The sequence below is a fragment of the Drosophila innubila genome (genome assembly GCF_004354385.1).
Source record: "Drosophila innubila isolate TH190305 chromosome 3R unlocalized genomic scaffold, UK_Dinn_1.0 2_E_3R, whole genome shotgun sequence".
In the NCBI taxonomy this organism is placed as follows: Eukaryota; Metazoa; Arthropoda; class Insecta; order Diptera; family Drosophilidae; genus Drosophila; species Drosophila innubila.
Window position 1 is genome coordinate 32316983 of NW_022995380.1, and position 22099 is coordinate 32339081.

At 35.2% G+C, this 22099-nt stretch overlaps 1 protein-coding gene across 1 annotated transcript; it reads right to left on the bottom strand.

Moving 5' to 3' along the window:
• Window positions 1-1526: 1526 nt before the first annotated feature.
• Window positions 1527-21999, bottom strand: LOC117792595. Its single transcript, XM_034632797.1, has 6 exons — window positions 21284-21999; window positions 10348-10562; window positions 10146-10281; window positions 9845-9978; window positions 2068-2374; window positions 1527-1942 (listed from the first exon to the last, which is right to left on the bottom strand). Exons 1-6 carry the CDS (start codon window positions 21666-21668, stop codon window positions 1794-1796), a joined length of 1326 nt encoding a protein of 441 aa, XP_034488688.1. The 5' UTR covers window positions 21669-21999; the 3' UTR covers window positions 1527-1793.
• Between the last annotated feature and the right edge of the window lie 100 nt (window positions 22000-22099).

Consider the following 22099-nt stretch of genomic DNA (forward strand, 5'->3'; position numbering starts at 1 on the left):
AAAAGGAAGTACTTGATATATAGTCACACGATGTATCTAAGATCAAATAAAATGTATTCGCTGCAGTTGCATATACATATTTAATGATAAATTAAATTTATCAAACACTTTGTTGCAAGAAGTATTATTTAACAATTTACCGGTACGGTTTCGGTACATATTTTCAAAAATAAATTATTATTTTCTGTATGTATGCTAAAATAGTAATAAAACCTTGAAATCCATATTTGCTAGTATATGCCAACATAATGCGAACGCTTCGACCAACTTCAATCTTGCATAACTGTGTCAAAAGTGAACCGATTTTTAAACGGAATGTCACTTTGAACATGATTTGGCTTCCAAATTCAATCTGCATTCAAATTTTATTAATTTTGTGTAAAAAGATATTTTCGGTCTGTTCCGGTCGATTCCGATATCAAATCTAAGGGTCCCCCCTTTGAAATTACGAAAATTCAAAATTTTAAATTTCAAGCTTTCACTTTTAATCAACTCCTTATATCATAATAAGTATAGAACAACACTTTAAATTTGATTCTGAGAAGTTTAATTTTTTTGTAAAAAATCATGGGAAATGGGTTAAAAATTTTGGCTTGTAAAGTTGCTAGGTCAAATGATGGACCAACTTCAAACTTTCATAACTTTATTAAAACTGAACGAATTTTAAAACGGAATGTCATTTTGATCATGGTTTGGCATTTAAATTTATTGTGCATTCAAATTTAATTAATTATTTAAAAAAAAATATTTCGGTATTTTCCGGCCGGTTTTGATATGAATGCTAAGGGTCCGCCCTGGGAATTTTTAACTTTTTCACTTTTAATCAACTCCTTATATCATAATTGGTATTAAACAACAATTTGTAAAGTTGCTAGGTCAAAGGTTGGGCCAACTTCAAACTTGCATAACTTTGTCAAAACTGAACCGATTTTTAAACGGAATGTCATTTTGATCATGAATTGTATTTTTTCAGCATTAAAAAAATGTTTGCCTTCTAGATCTAGGTGTTGATTTACACTTTGTTTTCTGTTGCACTTTACTGAAAAAGGTCAATTATGAAACAGTTATGGATCAGTTACTTTTTGGTACCATGAGAGCCAAGCTGCAAAAAAAAAAATGTATTGCATTTTCTGAAAATTAGGTAAAATAAATATGTGATTAAACTACAAAGATTGTACACAATATGTTTGGGATATTTATGTTGTTTTATTTCAAATACATTTCCTTAGCTTAACAATTTTTAAATTGTGTTTATATTTGTATTTGTTTCCATTAATTTAATTACTTATCTTTTAAAGTTGATATTCAAAGTTTTATTGAAGCTTTATATGCTTTTTATGGGATAAAATGCAATGAAAATAATAATTTATGCGGTATTTAATGCATCATTAAATAATCCATTAATTAACAATTATCCATAACTATCTGTCTGTCTGTCACTGTCTCTGTCTCTGTTTCTGTCTACGTGTGGGTGTATTTTCACTCTAACGTACGTGCAATGGATTACATAATAAATAGAACAAATATTTACAAAATCGTAATCGTTTTATTTTAACATTATGTTGATGCGTACGCGTACAACATGAAATGCATTATTTATATAGTATAGTGTTATTTAGTTGAGAAGAGATACGACTACTCGCATATGAGTATCTGCAGTTTTATCCGGCGCTAAGTTAAATGCAAGTCCTACACATCTAAGCCATTATCTATGCTATACACATTTCATGTTTAAGCTGTACTACTATATATGCAATACGAGTACTGGCTAGAATGTAATCAATTTTCAGTGTTTAACTTCCGATTCTTGTAGTACAAACCAAGCAGATAAGGCAGCAGATGTAAATGCTGCCAATATGGCTAATATCCGACCTGCCAGCTGCTGAGGTGTAGAAGTAGGTTTCCAAGAAATTTCGCAATCCAGAGTCAGATGAGAGCGTTACTGAAATGGGCATTTTCATTAACATTTTCATTTTCGTTTTCATTTTAATGCAATGTGTTTGGGGTTTGTGTGTTTTGCCAATGTGAAAGGTGTTTCAATTGCTGCTTGTTGTGGTTGTGGCTTACCTCTGGCAGGCACCGGATCCTTTTGTGGAGTGCCCAATTCGATTTCCTTATACTCCTGATATAAATCACCAATTTGAGCCGTGCACCGTAGCATGAGTCCACCTCGAACATTGCCCAATGCATTTGTCATCTGCACATTAGCTGCTCGCCCATTTCCATTGATATTTCCATTGGCCGCTGTGTGAGTGGTGCTGATGGCGGTGGTACTAGCCACAAAGTGCACCGCCTGTAATTGCAGTTTGAGGCTCAGTCTGGAAGCGATGAGGTTGTCAACAGTGCGAATATATTGTGTTTCCTCGCTGGCCACCTGTCGGAAGTAGATTTATGCTTAGTGGACTCATAATTAAAGGCAATCACCCCTGTATACATTGTTGTGCCTTAAAGAAATATCATTAAATTTGCATTATCATAAAAACATAATGATAATAAAATCACAGTGTTGTGCATTTAAGCAATATCGTTAATGTTTATTATCATTAATAAAACAATAAATATGACACTAAAGGCATTATCATTACATTTGTATTATCATTAAAAAATAATGATAATGAAATCACAGTGTTGTGCATAAAAGCATATTATGAAAGGAAAATCGAAATCATTATTTGGTCAATGCAATTGAAACTAAGTCTTAAGTCCACCGGTAAAGGAATTATCCTTAAAAAAAAAAGGAATTTTTTCAATGCTAGTAAAATTTTGCTTCATTGTTTTAATGCTTGCGACATTTAATTTCTTTAAAACTTTTGTTTTTAATGCTAGTCAAATCTCTATCATTAGCACTACTATTTTTAATGCTAAGGAAGTTAATTTTTTTTAAATCAATTAATTGATTGATTACAACACTGTCTGCAACCAATTGATTTCATCTGCTTATTTATAAGCAAATATGCTTTTTCTAAATTATTGCATATGCAATTTATATGCATATGAAATGAGTGCGTCGAAAAGTATGCTTTAAATTATTCAGAGCCAACTTCATAGTCTGCTTTTGTACAGAAATACACACGAGTGTATGTTAAAGCAGATGAAACTGATTTTGCTTTTCGCTTCCGCTTGACAAACTAAAAATATATTTACTGAAAGCGGCAAAGTCCCCAAAAAAAAAGTTGCTGTCCGTTATGTGAGTGGGTATGTGTGTGTGTGTACAAGTATGAATGGCCAATTTGTCGTCTGAGGGAGTTATTACAACTACAACTACAGCTACAACCATGTGGCATTTGCCACAGAGCCAACTGTCTGAGAGCTGGGGGCTACATCAGTGGTAACAAATGCTTTTGGCCAAGTTGCTGGACAAGCAAGGAAGCGGATACTGAGAACGAACGGACATGGTATGTCATGCTCATACTCATACTCGTATTTTGTTTTTATATATGTGTATTTCTTTTGCTCTGGCCTTTTTATGTTGCCTTTTAAAAACAGTTTTCAGTGCTCCACTGCAGAGGCAGAAGCAACAGAATCAACAGAGCCAACAGAGGCAACAGAATCAACAGCAGCAAGAGTAACACTCATACGCCTAGTTGGTTTTTCGCCTCTGCAACTGTCGGACACATTGTTTGAGTGTCTGCTGTTCAAGGTTGTTTGTTTGCTGTTGTTGTTGTTTCAGTTGCATGTTGGCTGGTTAGTTTCTACTGCTGCTGTTGTGTACAGTGTACACTGTTTAAGCTTGCCTTTAAGAGCATGAGACGCCTTTCCGTCCACCTTTCCGCCTGCTTTTAAACTGCTATTCCATCTGCGTTGTGTGCATTTAAAAATTTCATTTCCGTCCTGACAACAACATGAATAGCGACTCTTAACAAAATGCACCTAAGTCGGGTCCATACACTTATAAAAAAATGTCCTAAAATTAAGATTTTGGTCTCAAAACTATGAATTTTATGCTAACAAAATGCGATGATTTGCTAAACACAAATGTAAATGTAAACTTGAACCTCGAGCTTAACGCACTTGCAGGTTACATTTTCCAAAAAGACATCAAAACTCACAATGTATGTATCTTAGTTATATTGTGTCAAAATTTCAGGACTGTACGACTTATGGTTTGGGCTGCACAATGATCAGTCAGTCACTCAGTCAGGTGAATGTTCTTGATTTTAGTATTGGTCGTTTTCTTTCAGTGTAGCACTCTGGTCTATCTCAAGTCCTTAACACATTCATGAACATATTCATATTCATATTCATATTCATTTTAAAATGCATATTCATATTCATATCCATTTTAGCCTTTTTCTCTGCTTTCTGCTTCATTTGCTAGAGATTCCATTCTCACTGCCTACTGGGCCACATAATTTCCGTTTGTCGCATCTTCTCGCCTGAAATGAGATTTTTATGCGCAAATGGTTGTAGTGTTGGCCATTGTTGTCGACAAAAGGAAGTGCAGACGTCATTTTGCAAATGATTGTGATGTGATTTCCGTTTGCTGCATGCTCGCATACCGCAGCCTATACCCTGCATATATTTCCCTTTTTGCTGCCACTGTTTCTAATGACAACCTGTAAACCGCTGGCAATTTAAATACAATAAATACGCATTTCGTTTCCACTTACAAACATTTGAGCACCATTTACTTATACATGTATTTTACTCTGTTTAGTGCCCTAAAAAGGTGTAAGAAATGTCAGAATGGAGCCAAGGTGCCCACGTTGAATTTGGGTCAACGTTGGCAAGAAAAACGTAATGCCAAATCGACAGCGAAATACCCTGTGCTTAAGTGAATCGTTACACTTAATTGAAGCATGCGATCGGTAAGTCAGAGTGTTAATAGATTGAATATAATAAAAGATCTACCCATATGCAGAACAGTACTCAGCAGGGTGAATCGATTTGTGTAGGCTCGGAAAATTTTAAAATTGAAAAATGTTTTGTTTTTTTTGTAAATTTTTAACATGTTATTATCAGCGTATCTTTAGTGTTTTTTGTCCGATCCTGGCAAGATTAACGTCAAAACTATTGATAGGACCAGGACTTTCAAAATTTCATTAAATCATAGGACCAATTGTTCCTATAATCTAATTTTCGTATTTTTCAACCCAAAAAACAATGACTACCTTGTATCTTTTTTAAGTGGTATCCGAAAGGAGCTGAATAACGCAGTGGGTTATAGGCGGAGCCAATTCTCAATTCTGAAGCAGAGCACACACCCACAACATTAAAAAGCAAAATCGCTTTATTGTTGTGCGTCTAGTTGTTGTCGTTTGTTGTTGTTTTGTGTTGCGCGCCTTTAACCCTTTTTAGCATCCCACTCAGCCATACTAACACACACACACACTCAAACACACACACACTCAAACACACACATACACCAAAAGGCATTTTATTTTTCTTCTTGTTCGTTCTTTGGCTTAACTTTATATTTGAATTTTATTTTTATTTTCATGCTGGCAAAGGCACAGCGACATAAAAAGCCATTTTAGTTAACTCGTTTTCTCACTCTTTCTCACACTTTAGTTGCCTTCCTTTCTTTTCTTGTCGTTTCGTTTCTTTTCTTTTTATGTTGGCTGTTGTCTTTCGGGAATTTAATACCACGTAATTTACGAGAAACTCTTAAGACGCCAAGCGCTTTAATTAACCATGTGGCTGAAACAGCGACCCAAAAGTGTAAATACCCTCATATTTCTTGTGATTTACCTTTACGGCTTTGGCAGTCCTTATATAGGAAGGAAACCCATTCCCAAATTGATCCCTTTGCCAGTGTTTTGGGCCGTTAAATGAATGTTTGGCATTTGTTTGCGTAAGAAGTTTGCAGGCTAATTGTTTTCAAGCATTATAAATATTGCTCGAATAGGCAAAAATTTTGTTGATTTGACATGTTGTTTGTTTTAGCAAGGTTAAGTTAATTTTGATGGCCACAAGACTTGTTAGCTTTGAGATAAAATGCTAAAAATATTATTAAAAAACTTTTATTTTATTCCTCAAAAATAATAGTCATTTAAGACATTTAAATTTACTAATCAGAATTAAAAGCTTTTAAAGATTTTAAATTTATTTCATAAAAGTCATTCAGAACTCTCATAAGAGACTATTCAGTTTTTTTTAGTCACAAGTAACTATTTAATTTTATTTATAAAATAAAACAATTTAAATAACCATTAAAGGTGTTTTTTTGCCTTTTACTTCATAACAGTTATGCTCCCTTCTTTAAAGAAATATTTTTATACCCGTTACTTAAAAAATAAGTAAAAGGGTATATTGTGTTCGTTGGAATGCATGTAACAGGGTGAAGGAGACATCACCGACACTGTAAAGTATATATTCTTAATCAGCATCAATAGCCGAGTCGATATAGCCATGTGTGTCTGTCCGTCCGTCCGTCGGTGTGAACAAAAGGATCCCAGAGACTATAAGAGATAGAGATACCAAACTTTTCACCCACAGTTTTTAAGATAATACTTTTTTTGTGATAATTAACGTTATATATTATTATTATCTATTACCCCACTGAATCGCAACAAGATCGGACAAGTAGAAGGGCCGTTATGCCGAATACAAGTCTTATATATATTAAAGTAAGTAACATGTATCCTATGGTCGGGATCTCGACTATAGCCTTTCCGACTAGTTTTTTATTAGCAACACTGAGAGTTTAAGTTTAAGTTCAAGAAAATAAAAATGATTGGGCGTTTAACACAGTTTATTATCGATTAAGCTGCTACAAGTATTATTTATTTTTTAGAACATCTGCTAGCGATTCATTAATCACATCCACTTAAAGCTGTTGCTCATCTTCATTTGTCCAGGGGACTTTAAGTAGTTTCAGTTTCGAAATCGTTCCCCACTAATGCCGAATAAATAATTTATCATAAAATCGATGTTTAATGGCAATGGCCAACAGCAGACACTTGTTTGTCCGCCAACTCCCAAAACTGTCGACAGCTCTAATCCCAACTAATTCCCATGATTCACCAAAAAATTTCATTTTCTTTTCAGTTACTTGTTCATTAATATGACAAAAACTTTTCAACAAATTATGTTAGTCGTTAAGGGCATTATGTTATTTTATGTGTGCGACTACGAATACGAATTCGAATACGAATCTGAAAACGAATACGAATACCATTAAATAAGTTTTCTTTCTTGATAAATTGCTTAGTAAATTACATTTCTCTTTTATCAAACAAAGTAAAAAGCTGTGCTAAAATTAAATTAAAGCTTTGCCAAATATGTTTAATGGAAATGTACTTAAATAATTGTATTCCAACAAAATTCAGAAGATGATCACAAAGTACTTTAAAGCAGTGTGCCAATAAATAATAGTTTGTACTTATTCAGCTACATATTTGGTAATACTCATAAGTCAAGACAAAAGCACAAGCTGTTGCAATATTTAAAGCTGGCATTATTTATTTATGACTGGATTGCAGAGTGAAACTCAAAGTCGCCTGAGGTTTTGCCGTTCTAGACCATTTAAAGAGCGTACAGCCAGATCATAATTCAATATCAAGAAAGCATTTACTCTACTGCCATATGAAACTAAATTGCCAGCAGAATGGATATGGATGAAATTCGTGTTGTGTTGTTGTCTACGCCAACATAAACACAACAGACATAAAATTTTATATGGAACGCCGAGACAAACGAAAAGACTGTTAAACCCGACTCCCAATCCCCAATCCCCAATCAGTACACTGATAGAAAAATGCTTGAACACTTTTACAAGCATTATTTATTTACTAACACTTTCATAAAATTGTGTTTTTATATAATAAAGTGAACGAACTTTAAAAGTATTAAATATGACTTTATTAAATTTGAATGTACGTCATACTTGATTAAAATATTACAAAGAAATAAAACATATTTCGTTTGAAATAATTTTAATCAAGTTTTCTGCACTTTTAATATAAATATGGTATTTTTGATTTGAAGTGCATTCTCTTTGATTTTACAATATTCATTTTAACATTGACATTTAAGTATGATTTTAGGTAAATTAAAATTTCATATTTAAATTTACACCCAACAGAAAAAAAATTTATTACAGTTATATTTATATTTTATAGTTCGTTTTTTCTGTCAGTGTAGTACCCCCTCCCCCTGCACCATGCAATCATACACACGTACACACACAAGCACGACACTTTTGTCTCGGTTTTTGTCATTAGTTGGTTGACTGGAAGTAGAAGGAAGCAGAAGGAACCAAGCGGCAAGTGGCAAGTGGCATCTCGATAAAATGTTCAACGGCCTGCATGTGCTGATGTGTGTGCACATATGTGTGTGCATGCTTGTGTGTGTGTGTGTTCCCCGAAAAGTAGACAACAGCTAGCGACAGATACCAAATGACTGGATAAGACGCCCAAATGAAGGAAAGAGAAAAGTTGAATGAGAAAAGGGGAATGAGGGAAGATTGAGGCAGGAGTAAGCGTTGTGCCAGTGCACGTTATGTCTGATGATGTGGGTAGACATAATATAAAAATTTATGAAGCGTTTAATAAGTTTTCTTTGGCTTCAGTCTCCTGTCGGCAGTCGAATGCTCTTTACTATTCGTGTGGGCGTGTCAACTGAAAAGTGTTGTCTCGTAAATTCATTTGAAAGACATCCGAGTCCGAGTCGGAGTCGGAGTCCAAGTCCGAATCGGGCAATTTCAGTGCACAGAACTTAAACTTGGTAACGTAATTTATTTTATGTCGTGGCTATGATTAATAACAGCAATGCGACAAAGAAAAAGGTTTTCTTGCCCTGCGGTCAAAATGGGATACAAAAATGGAAACCATTTGCTTTTTAAAACGATAGACCCCGCCCTGAAACGGGCAAAGTTCGCATTTCATAGTTGATTTATGCAACTGATTAGCACTAGAGTCAGTCCCAGTGCCATTCCCAGTTTCAAAATTGATGCAAACATGAATATGCCGCCAAATGACTAATGATGCTCTTTCACAATGTACAAGAATATACAAAAAAAAAAAAAAGACCTTAAAGGTAAAAGTTTCGTAGCGAAAGTCTTTACATACCCCAAAATTTCTGATGTCCAATTTTGTGACGCACTATATTAAATTTAGTACAAGAATAATTTAAAACTAAAAGTATGTTTGGCATTCAGCACTGCGCAACAGGGTATTTTTGGGTGTAAGGAATCGAAATGCACAAAAATTTTTCTTTTAATTATTTTTGTACTATATTTAATTTCGTTCGTCAAAAAATTGAATATCAGAATTATTGGGGCATGGAAAGACTTTTGTCACTAGTCCTTAACCTCGTAAAGAGGTTTTTCCTCTTTCATACTGTAGGGGAATATACTTATACATATGACTGTGGCCCAAGTGACTTGTTCGCTTCCTTTTCTATTCGCTATTTGCTATTTTCCATTTCCCATTCTCCGTTCTCCATTTTATTTTGCCTTTTTGCATAATGATAAATGACAAGGGCAAATCGCACAATCAAATCAAAGCCGAAACCCTTTTCTGCGTTTATTGACTTAATTCTGTGAACACAGGTTTGAGGCTTCAGACCCAAATTTTAATTAAGTACGAGTTTCATTCGAGTAACATCATATTCATAAATAAATGACAAATTTCATGGCGCACATGGGCTGAAATTACACGAAGCCTGACATCGTCTATCACATGTGTTTGAAATGAGCTTAAGGCTCAGGAAATGGCTGATGTAATTACAAAGGATTTACGAGCCCATTTACTAAGCCCAAGCAATTTAACTAGGCGCCAGCAACCCAATTGACAACGTCTTATATTAAGTCTTGAAAAAGGGTCAAAAGTCATCTTGACAATAAAAAACTTAAATCCATTGCTTCGATGTTATCTTTGAGGGATAACCCAATTACACTTACCGGCATATGGTTGATGGTGAAGCGCAGTTCGGCGCGGGGTCTTGACGGTGGTGTACTGCAATTGGCCCTCAAAACATCACCTGGCTCGTACCGAGTGTTTTCCGTAAAGAGTTGCGGTCGTTTCTCCGGAAATTCTACAATATTTTTTCAATGAAAACAAGAGTTTGTAAAAATTTTTAAGACACAAAAATGCTAAAAATATCTTACTAGAAAATAGTTTACTTCTGAAAAAATAAACCTAGATTTTGAGATTTTAAATTGCTTTTCCTGTGGCCGCAACTTATTTAAATATAATACTCACCCACAACTTGCATTTGCGCATAAGCGGTGGCTGTAGAATATAACGGTGCATCGGCGGTTACTTCGCAGCTAAAATTACCGGAAAGGCCAAAGCTAACATTGCGTATCAGCACCAGGGTTGCATTAGAACTGCTTTCCTGCAAGTATATTTGATAACTATAAAGATGGGCTCAATAAACGTAATTCTATCCGAGTTGACTTACATCCACTTTGATGCCGGGATATTGAAAGACCTTGGTGTGGGGATATTCTCCCGGAGTGAAGCGATAAAACTCCAACTGTCCGCGATAGAACTTAATCGAATAAAGCGGTGCACCATCCAGCTGATATTCACAACGTAGCACCACCGACTGGCCTCGTCGCACCGCTGGTGGTTCAATGAGCAGGTTGACATTGCGCAGTGTCGCCTGGGCGGCATCTGCAATGAAAGGTAGAGGGTTGAAGAATAGGTTTTAAATTCAATATTTTGGTCTTAAAACTAGGAAAAACTAGGACTGAAAAATACGTTAAGAACACATAGAATTCGTTAAGTTAAAGCATATCTTGGTTTAAGGAACATTTTTAATAAGTCCAAGTTTTTTAAGCCCATGCGATTCGAAACTACGCCTTATATTCCAATTTCAAACGGCGACTTTAACTGGAGCGCCACAGGATCATTATTGGTATCGCATGAAAATTCGAAATAAATCACTGCGGACGGCAGTTCGCGCTAGTGACGAAAGCAGCACGAAGGGTGCGAAAGGCGACTAGCTATATATACAGCTAATATGGGAAATTTGCTATGACTGTCCGATCAGTTCGAGTTATATACCGATCGAAAGGTTTAGTCCTAACTTACAAAATACTAAAACTTTTTCTAACTTACCTGGGTGATGAGATACGGAGGTGTAAGTGGGAGGGGAAAAATTTAAATGATTGCAGGTAATGGGGCTGTTAAGGCCTTTTGGTAAAATACTTTATTTTTTAAAAATTCTAATTAAAAATACGAGTCGATTAATACCCCGATCAGCCAAATCCGATAGCTGGTTTAAAAGATAAATAAATTTGAAAACTTTTGGGGGACTTCTCAAAATAAAATGAAGTCAGTTTGTTTGTCTGTTTGCATCAAACCGCTAAATAAGCTTAGATGTAATGATGGGGATTTATTCTATTTCGAAAATCTAGAAATGTTTGTTCTACGACTTTTTGAAAAAACCGCTAGTGTAGCGGGAAAAAATTGAACCTCAACAGTCTCCAAGCCATAGAAGTTACAGATATGTCCTATATATCATTGGAAAGGTGTGCTAGAGGGCTTTCAGGCCTACCTTTAAACTTTTTATCTAAAGTACTCAGGTAACATTTTACAACTGAAATAAGGTTTTTTAGCTTACATTTTGGCGATTTATGACAAAACTGCTCTAACGATTTTTATTAAATTCGAGTATGTTAAAATTTTTAGATTAATCTAGAAATTGCTTTCGTCACTAGACTTTTACCTCGTGTAGAGGTTTTTTTTGTGGGACTTGTCTTACCTACATTGTGCCAAAATTTCAGGGATTTTGGTCTTACCGTTCGGGCAGCACAAATATTAGTCGGTCAGTTAGGACAAATTTTTTTTATATATGTAGATTCATATTTAATAACAATTTAATTTTTATTCCTCCGATCTTTGAGATTATTGTTTTTAATGTATTAGTAATTTGGGCTTAAAATGGTCCTATTTTTAAAACAAATTATGTTAGTTTTTTACTCTTGATTGTAAAAGTTTGTCTTTTTTGTCAGTGTAGAGGGTGGAGAATGGCGATATCAGATTTATTCAAATTGATACGGCGTGCATGCGAGCATGCCATAAAAGACAGAATGCCGCCAGTCGAAGGTAAAACCCACAATTTGCCAGCAGGTACCAGCTATCCATTGCATGTGTCTTCTGTTTCTGCACCTGCTCCTGCTTCTGCACCTACTCTTCCGAATGTTTCTACCGCCTGTTATCGTCCGGTAGAAATGGCAGAAGCAGTTGCCTGACTACGTGGTCACATTTGCATTTTCGGCACGAGAACGTAAAACAATATTGATACGGCGTATGTCCGTTTTGAGTGGAGAACCGACATCATCCATACCATATACCATTTACCTTATAGGATACCAGCCATAACATCGTCATCGCACCGCTTTTCATAGGCACTGGCCCACATAAAATGCAGGGATTAAAATATGCTACGATTCAGGGATGAATTCTGTGCACGCTGGTGACTGCGAGTGCAGTTGCCTTGTGGAAAACCAATAATTTTGGGTGTTGTTCTTAAAGCTGAACCGAACCAGACACGGCTTTAAGTGCTTCCTTCGTTCATGCAACTCGTTCTGCAACTACAACTACAACTACGAGTAACAGCAGCTGCAACAACAGTCAACAGTCAATGATGAAGTTGACATGCATGCATGGCCAATTGGACTGACTACATCAAAAAGCAATTTTCCATTTGTCTTACAATTTTTCACACATACACCCATACACGCACACATCCACGCTTATAGAATCTGATTCTGTGCAAAGTGTGTTTGGCTTTTTATAAACTCGCAAATCGTTTAAGCCATCTTACGAGAAGTTGTAAACCTCTTTGCCTCTTTTTTCTGTTCTGTTCTGTTGTTCTTTCACTCTCCATCTCTTTTTCATTTGTTCTACCCTTTGATGCCATCACCACGAGGTTCTTTTTGGAATCACAGACATTGTTTTATACCCTTACTTTATATTTAAAATCTATTGATATAAAAATATAATACCGGATCTGAAACTAGCTGGTTTAATTATTAGTAAGCCGAATTACCGAATTTTCGTGTAAAAATATATAATCAGTGTGTTCCGGTTGGTTCTGATATCAATGCTAAGGGTCCCCCCTTTGGAATTTAGAAAATGAAAAATTTAAAATCTCAAGTTTTCACTTTTAATCAACTCCTTATATCATAATTAGTATAAAACAACACTTTAAATTTGATTCTGAGAGGTTTTATTTTTTTGTAAAAAATCATGGGAAACTGGTCAAAAAATTTGACTTGTAAAGTTGTTAGGTCAAGGGTTGAGCCAACTTCAAACTTCCATAACTTTATCAAAAATGAACCGAATTTCAAACGGAATGTCATTTTGTTCATGATTTGGCTTCCAAATTCATTCTGCATTCAAATCTAATTAATTTTGTTTAAAAAAATATTTCGGTCTATTCCGGACAAGTGCGATATTAATGCTAAGGGTCCCCCCTTTGGAATTTTGAAAATTGAAAATTTTAAATCCCAAGTTTTCACTTTTAATCAACTCCTTATATCATAATTAGTATAAAACAACACTTTAAATTGGATTTTGAGAGGTTTCATTTTTTTGTAAAAAATCATGAGAAACCGGTCAAAAAATTTGGCTTGTAAAGTTGCTAGGTCAAAGTTTGGACCAACTTCAAACTTCCATAACTTTGTCAAAACTTAACCGATTTTTAAACGAAATGTCATTTTGATCATGGTTTGGCTTTTGTATTCAATCTGCATTCAAATTTAATTACTTTTGTGTAAAAAAATATTTTCAGTCTGTTCCTGTCAGTTCCGATATCAATGCTAAGGGTCGCCCCTTTGGAATTTTGAAAATTTAAAATTGTAAATCTCAAGTTTTCACTTTTAATCAACTCCTTATATCATTTTCTTGTTAAAAATCATGTGAAATCTATAAAAAATGTTAACTTGTAAACTTGCTGGGTCAAAGGTTGAACTAACGTTAAACTTCTATAACTTTATCAAAAGTGAACCGATTTTCAAGTGGAGTGTTATTTTGATCAAGGATTGGCCACTTCATTCAATCTGCATTAAAATTTTTTTAATTTCGATGATGTAAGTTTTTTGCCAGTATTTGATTAGCAAGAGTATTTAAACTTCGACATCTCAAGCTCTTTAGCTTGTGTATTCCATCTGCACTTTTGATTTCGAACTTTAATCTAGATAGAAACGCAATATCCTCGGTCGCTGTCTCTCTCTCTTTCTGTCTCTCGGCCTTAGTGCCGGCCTCAATTTCGCCAGAACTTCTCCCACTTTGGGATTTTTACTGGGCTGTTAGATTGCCTCCTCTATTTGCAGTTGTTGGTTGTTGTTGGTGACTGTTGTGCCGCATCTTTGTGGACAATATTCTCATGACTGACAATGTTTTGCTTTTTGCATCGCAAGGCTTTGGAAATTAGGCCAGGCTTAGCTCTATGACCATTCAGTTTTGTAACAGAGTGTACAGAGGATGGAATTTGTAGATTTGAATAGAGCATATGGCAAGTCGACAGAAGAGAGCGCGAGAATGACTTTATGTCGGCCAGTGTAGTAAATCTCTGCAGATTTAGGAACAACGTAAGTATAATTTACACTTGATACACTTGTTGTCACAGGTCTAGAGTTTAGGTATGTGAGACTGTGATCATAAAACGTTTATTGACTGCACAATTCAATATATCATGCATTCAATATGAGTACTACCCAGATGCTAAGGACTCAACAAGCAGTCCATATCCCACATGCTACACATCCACATAAACTGTGAGCTCATAGATTTAGTTGCAAGTTCCAACTATGAGCAGGGGAAGGTTCACCGAGAAACACCGGTGATGGTCGGTGAAGTGGTGACGTAGGGAAATGGTAAAGCAGCTGTTATGCGAACTTTGCTGTGGAGTAGTGCAAACCACGTGATGAACTCACTTGTGATAATTTATGGGTAATATTTTTACTGTCAGAAAAGCACAGAAACAAAGTTAGAGTAATCTGAGGATACAGAAAGAGAGGCAGAGAGAGAGAGTGAGAGAAACGGCGCAGACATAGACGTTATGCCGCTTTCAAACTAATTCAACTTATTGTCTGCCTCAAGGCAATCTGTCGGATGTTAGACACCTCCTTCTATACGCTGTCTTAGTCCAAATTTGTTCCTCATCCATTTTCTGCATTTTTCTCATATATACCACACACTCGACAGCTGAATATACCATTGGAATTTGGCGCAAAATGGTATGCAATAGTTTCAACAAATCTTGTCGCGCTTTTTAAGTCAAATCCTTGTGAATTTGATCCTCATTCAGTGCGAAATTTGAAAAACAAAATATAAAAAGCACGATGAGTTTGTCTTAGCTATGTTGGGTCAAAATTTCATCCTTCTGTGTCTGTCTGTTAACTGTGCTTGAAATGCAATAAATATTTCGGCTTGAAAGTTCAACAATTTTCGGCTAACAATAACAATTTTTCCACATGAATTCTTCATGTAATTACGCGTTCCCAAAAAGTAAACAAGATGCACGGAATTATATTGTGGAGTTATACACTGACTCGCTTCTAATAATAACTTTGCCCAACGGCAGTAATAAATTTGGACGGTGATAATTAACGCAATATTTTTGTCTAACACAAATTGCAAAAGTGACCAACAACTTTTATGAGTCCCTCGTTCCTACCCCCTACGTAAAGAATGTGTTCAATTATTTAGCATAATGCATAAACATGGCAAATAATATATTTGCATATACTGTAAACTGTGCCTGCAAAATGTTTGCATAATTTGTGAACAGCGGAATTTGAGTTCAAATCTCATTTCAAATCGCAGGATGTTAGACGAGACGAGGGGTGCAAAAAGGACGAGGAATGGTCAACGATTTTGCCGACAAATTGCCGCTGTTACAGTTTTGAAAAGTTTACAACATTGGAGTGTTGGAGCAACAGAGATAGCGAGATGGAATTAGAGATAGACAGAACTATCGAGATATAATTATGTGTTGAATTATGAATTGAAATGTTGAAAAGTTTTTATAGTTTTTCTGCGTGTGAGAACTTGGTCCTTCAACTATCATTTTTGGTCAGCATATACTGCCAATTCCAACTGGCCAACTGTCATTCTCTACACTTTTGTATATGTGTGTGTGAATGAAATTAGGTTTGCTTTGCGAGTGAAATAGTTTTTACGTTATTTTAATATACGAAAATTTGTTCTACTAAGTTGGGCTCTATTGTGGACACTTTATGGCTTAAAAATTACTGACATTAACGGATTAGTATAATAGTGTCAACTATTAACATGATCACAAAAATAAAATGCGTTTGCTCAACCTATTAAAATTATAAAAACCACACAAAAGAAATTTTGATGCAGAACCAATATAGAAAAGTGAAAATCTGACAAGTTTTGGCAATGATCAAGTAAAGGTTAAGTTTTAAAGAGTAATGCCAGTTTGAACTACTGTAGAAGTGTCAACGGGAGAGTATGCAAAATGGGCAGTGAAAGTATGGAAATTAAATATAGGTATAATATCATTTAAAGACTGTGTATGCCAAGACTTTTGTGCAATTAAAAATGAAGTTAAATAAGAGCATCATCCAATTGTAAAATATTATTAATATTTGCATTAAGACAACATAAAATTTTATTCACTGCGACACAAAAGCTAAATCCCATAAATTGCTTTCTTTTATTTCCATTTCTATCTTTAGTCTTTTTTTATACATGTTTTATTCTCTCTTTGTTGATACGGTTTTTAATAAAAGTCAAGTTAAATGCACGATTTTTATACCTTGTAGATTTTTTATATATTTTCAATTGAGTATTATATGTTTTTGATGTTTGTAACACGCTGTCAATAGGCGAGTTGACTTAAACTATCTGTCTATGTGACAGTTAATATCAATTATAGACATAGCTAACTAATGAAGTGGCGTCAAAGATTTTAAAACTGTAGTTTAATATGAAAGTATTCTTTCGTTCTATTTTAAGATCTAAAATACCATGAAAAATATATAAGACCTACAATAATATAATTTGAATACACGAGACAGGGTATATCATATTCGGTATCTCTCGCGGTTACTTATTTTGTATCTGCATTTGTCAAATAGTCATCAGAATGCTGGTCAAAGGATACGAACTGTAGTAACAGCTGCCAGAGCGGCATGATATTTTTTTCAAAGCTTCAATGTGAAATCGTCAATAAATATAAAAATTTATTTTTACTGTGTAGTCTCTATTTTTGCTTTCGAAGGGTGCCAAATGAATTTTCCATACAGATTCAAACATATATTTCTCAAATAATCAACAAAGCAATCCGAAAGAGCTTTCAGAGTATGCATCAATATTGTTTATTAAATTTGTTGGAATTTCTTATTAAATTTATTGCGAATTTCAGGTATTATTAATATTCCCACACATATCCATTTTGTCTAGTTAGATAATCTATATCATATTTAACTTTTAAAATGTTTTTCTGAATATTTATTGTGCTCAAATTTAATTGATTAATTAGTCTTAGGTTTTGAAAACACACTGAGCAGTAGTATTTACAGAAAGTCTACTAAATTAAGCCTATTTTCATGCAAAACGAAATGGACAGCCCTGGGCATGGTTAGTTTTAAGCAGGGATTAAAACCGAAACGAATAGCGGTTACAGTTACGGTAACGGTTATGCTCGCATTAAGGTTTTCGGCTTAGGGTTACGCAAAATCTTCAAATCTTCTTTGAAATAACTGTTTGGCTTCGGTTCACAAGAAATACCGAAATTTGCAATAGTGAGCACTACAACAACATCTACAACATAAATTAAAGAAAAATTAACACTTTAATTGCCCTATCGTCGCGTCGAAAATCAGTAGACATTTAGTTTTGATAAATTTCTGCGACGCGTCGCGACGCCCATAACTGGAATTAACCCTTATAAATGAATCGGTTACTAAACGGTTATTTCGGCTTAAAGAGTTTTGATTTTAAGGCTTCGATACAGAGAAGAAATTTTTTTTCGGTTACGGTTTTTTGTTACGGTTAAAAATTTCAATCGGTTTTGACCGGTTAAGGGTTACGGTTTCGGTTAAGGTTTTAATCCCTGGTTTTAAATAAACAAATTGAAGAGGTTTCTATGATGCTGTTCACGCAAATTGGCTGATAAATGCAAAATAAACAACAAAAAAACCAACGTTTATAATTAAATGTTGAGAATATTTTGCACGCCCACACCAATTTAATTATTTTTTTTTGATTGTACTCTTAAATAAATTTCAGCATAATGTACGTAATTAATGCGCCAAGCCGAGCGAACTGCGCTCCATATAAATCAGGTTGGGGTTGGGGTTGGGGTTGGGATTGGGGTTGGGAGTGGAATTTATCCGTGTATCTGTGCACATTTGCGGTCAGCCTCATGTTGCACGCACAATCAGTCGCCTTTCGTTGCTTATCGTTATCGACTGGCGCCATTGATTGCAGTTCATTAAGCACGCCCAGCCCTGGCACTGACACATTCTTGACAATGGTACACTCAGGAAAATATGCCATACTTAAATTCGGTAGCACCGTCCTTGAATTTATATCATATTGCTTTTAACATTTTAAGATTGCTGGGTAGTAAAAATCTTTAATTAAGTACACATATTCCAAATTTGTCTCAGCTATGCATTGTCAAAATTTCAGCCTCCTTGGTCTTACCGTTTGGGCTGCAAAAATATCAGTCAGTCAGTCAGGACAACCCGTTTTTAAAAAGGCGGGCTTAAAATTTAAATATATTTATTTTTGTATTTTTAAAAAGGCAGGTTTTAAATTTAAATATATTTATTTTTGTATTTTCTTCTTCTTTCTGGCTTCTTGTACTTGAATATCCCCTGTTTAAGTACTAAAATCCTAATTATTTTTCTGAGTGCATGAGTTGCTTCTCAGGATAACTATGTACACCCGCTGCGGTAGCGGGATTCATTAGCTTCCCATAGTCCAAAGTCCAAAGTCCACCTTTAGTCATTTAAGGGACCGCTTGACCTTCTGTGTATTCAGCACTTAAACGGCAGGTGCGCTTTCACCTTTTACGTTAATTTCGCTCTTCGCTTGTACTCATATTCTCGTAGTCTGCGTCCGTGTCTGTGTCCGTCTCTTTACAATCTCCACTGTCAGCCAATTGCTGTGGCGTTGGTCATTACTGTTGATTGCTTATTCATGCAATCATTAATTTATTCATATGCCTTCAACTTTTGTGTTGTGTTGTGTTATCAAAATGAAAGCGACCATCGTCTGCTTTGACGGCAAACTCAACATTCAACACTCAGCACTTAGCAGTCAACATTTAACATTCAGCATTCAACATTCAACAGAGGAGACGCAGCGTATACGTAATCCTCAAACAAAGGGCTTGACATGGTTGCTTCTTCTTCGTTTGCTTGTGAAAATTAATTGCAACCGCGTTGCGTTTCATGTTTATATTTTAAATTAATTATAAATATTTATTTATCCTGATTAGGTGAGTGGGGAAGTGCTTAGTTAAGCTTAACTAAATTGATTTCAGTTTATTTTAGCATAGAGCAGCGTTTTCGCTTGGATGCTTGGTAAATCGATAACAAAACTTGGCTTTAAATCTAATAGAGCCGCAAGCGAAGCGGCTGCCAACAACAGAACCTACACTAAAAAAAGACCAAGAGCATTTATCTTACACATTTTGTTTTTAAAATAAGACCATTTTGTGTCCAAATTACTGATACCAAGAACATTAGTTTTAGAAAAAGCAGTTTTTAATATAAGAATACAAATCTTAAAATGTTAGGAAAATATAAATCCATATATATTACTCATCATCCTGACTCACTGACTGACTAACCTTTGTACACCCCAAATCGTTACACTTGCAACCTTGAAATTTGGACACAACATGGCTAAGATAAATTTGTCATGACTCATGAGATAATACGACGTTTTGCGAAATTCGAATGTCAAAATTTTATATTTTCAAGTGAAACCAATAAGTCGTCGCTTCAGTTTGAAAACAAGCGCGGGTTCGAATCCCACTCATGTCAATAGAAATAGAATAGAAATAGAAATAGATTATAGAGACCATTTTTTAGAACAAAATTCTTGATTTTAGAAGCGTTATTTTTGTCAGTGTAGAACCTCATTTTCTGGTTGGTCATTACTCTTGGCTCTGTGCTGTGGTTGCTGCTAAGCGAATTCGAACTCGATTCTTTGTTCTTTCGTTTCTCATTTTATTCTATAATAAATTGCAGTATCAATTTCAATACAAAATAATAAAGCGATTCTCTCTCTCTCACTCACACCTTATGTCTTGTCTCGTCTTGTCTGATTTGGCGTATTCGTTTTTTGTGCGCTGGAGTTAATTTCATTCTTAAGTGGTAACAGCAGCAGCTGCAAAAAAGCCACCAATTTCAACTACAAAATCAAGCAAAATTATTAAATGCAGCACTGCAGACTGTGAAAAACGCTAAAATAAAGAAAATACAAGTCAATTTGTATTACCGCTGCCATCTCTTTCTCTCCATCTCTCTCTCTCTCTCTTCGCTACCAAGTGTCCTGCCCGTAAATCTTCTTCTCTTCCTTTTCTTGGTACTACCTTCAAATGCTTCTTCTTTGCCATTTCCGCTACCCTTTTACAATGTACACATATGGGTGGAAAAATGTGTAATGAGCATATATACATAAGTATTTTTCTAATTATTAGAATTATTTACTTATTTTAACTGTTGCTTACAGTGAATCTTCTGCAATTAAAATTAAAAAAAATTAACTAAGCAATCCGTATAGAAATAGCTTTAATCGCGTATTTCTCCAAAGGGTATTTGGTTGTTGGGTATTTGTGAAAAGTGTGTTTTTTGTAGCATTTTAGACTTGGCCAGAAAACCACACACAGACACTGTGGCATGTGGCATGTGGGGCAGACTGAACTGAACGCTTTCATTTCATTTATACTCGTATCGTCCTGACTGTGAATATATCTTTTTTGTATACTCGTATCTCTTTTTTGCAAAAGATACACCAAAATCTGCACAAAAATGCACTGAAATTCATCTTGATTTGCGCTGCGATTTTTTGCGAGCTACCGCAGATTTAATGCCGCTTTACTTTTTTTAGACTTCGTACTTTCTATTCGTTTTTTGTCCAATTCTTATATCACTTGACTTGTGGCTGTGTCTCTGTGTGCGGTCGTCTAGTCAAAAATGAGACATTTAAGCGCAATTTGTTAACAGTCATTGATGTGTTAATGCCAAGCTCATTGGATTTCCGAACCTCAAAAAAGCGTACTTGATATGATTTTTTTTTCTCAGTTTTGGAAATTCCGAAACTAGTCAGCTATTTAAACAGTTTTTACTAGAATATTTTGATCTAGATTTTTTCTGAGTGTATCTTGTACTTACCAAACAAAGTGCACAACAGCAGAAGAAAGTGCAGCAAGCTTATTTTAAAGAAGCTGGGCCAGAAGGAACGACTCCGACACCGACTCCATATCTCACTCCGAGTCCGATTCGGACTCCTACGCGTTGTGTCTATTCCTTCCATGGTTGTCATAGATCTCGTTGTTATTGTTGTTGTAGTTGTGGTTGTTCTCGTGACGGTGACTGCGGAATTTGATGGCAACATTTTGGACGTGTTGCAGGTACTCCAACTCCGACTCCGACTATGACTTTGCACTTCCGGGTTGATGTTGTTGATGCTAATGTTGGTACGATGTTTTGACCAGATGCGACGCCTGAGCTCACACAGAGATCCAAAAGTACACATATGTGTTGGCGTCTGCCACATTGACAATTTTTGGACACTTTGTATGCGTTTGTTTTGTGTCTCTCACTTGTACTCTGCACTCCCCACTCCACACTCTACACTCTACGCTCTGACATTAATTAAGTAAGAAATTAATTGAGCTGCATGGATGCAGGAGACTCAAGGGAGGGAAGGTCGCAGAAGAGCAAGTACGAGTAGATTAATTTGGCACGCTGCTTGCCAGATTTTACAAGATGGGGCTTGAAGAATTAATACGAGTATTCACTGCAAATCATTAGTTAGTTATAAAGTTAACTAAAACTTTTCTAGGATTTATTTTAGTTTATATAGATATTACTTTACTATTATATTTTAAGGTATTTTTTTTTAATTTTTAATTTTAAGCTCATGAAGCATTTCAATTTGCACTTATAGACAGTATTGTTTTTACTAAATCTATGTCTAATTTACTG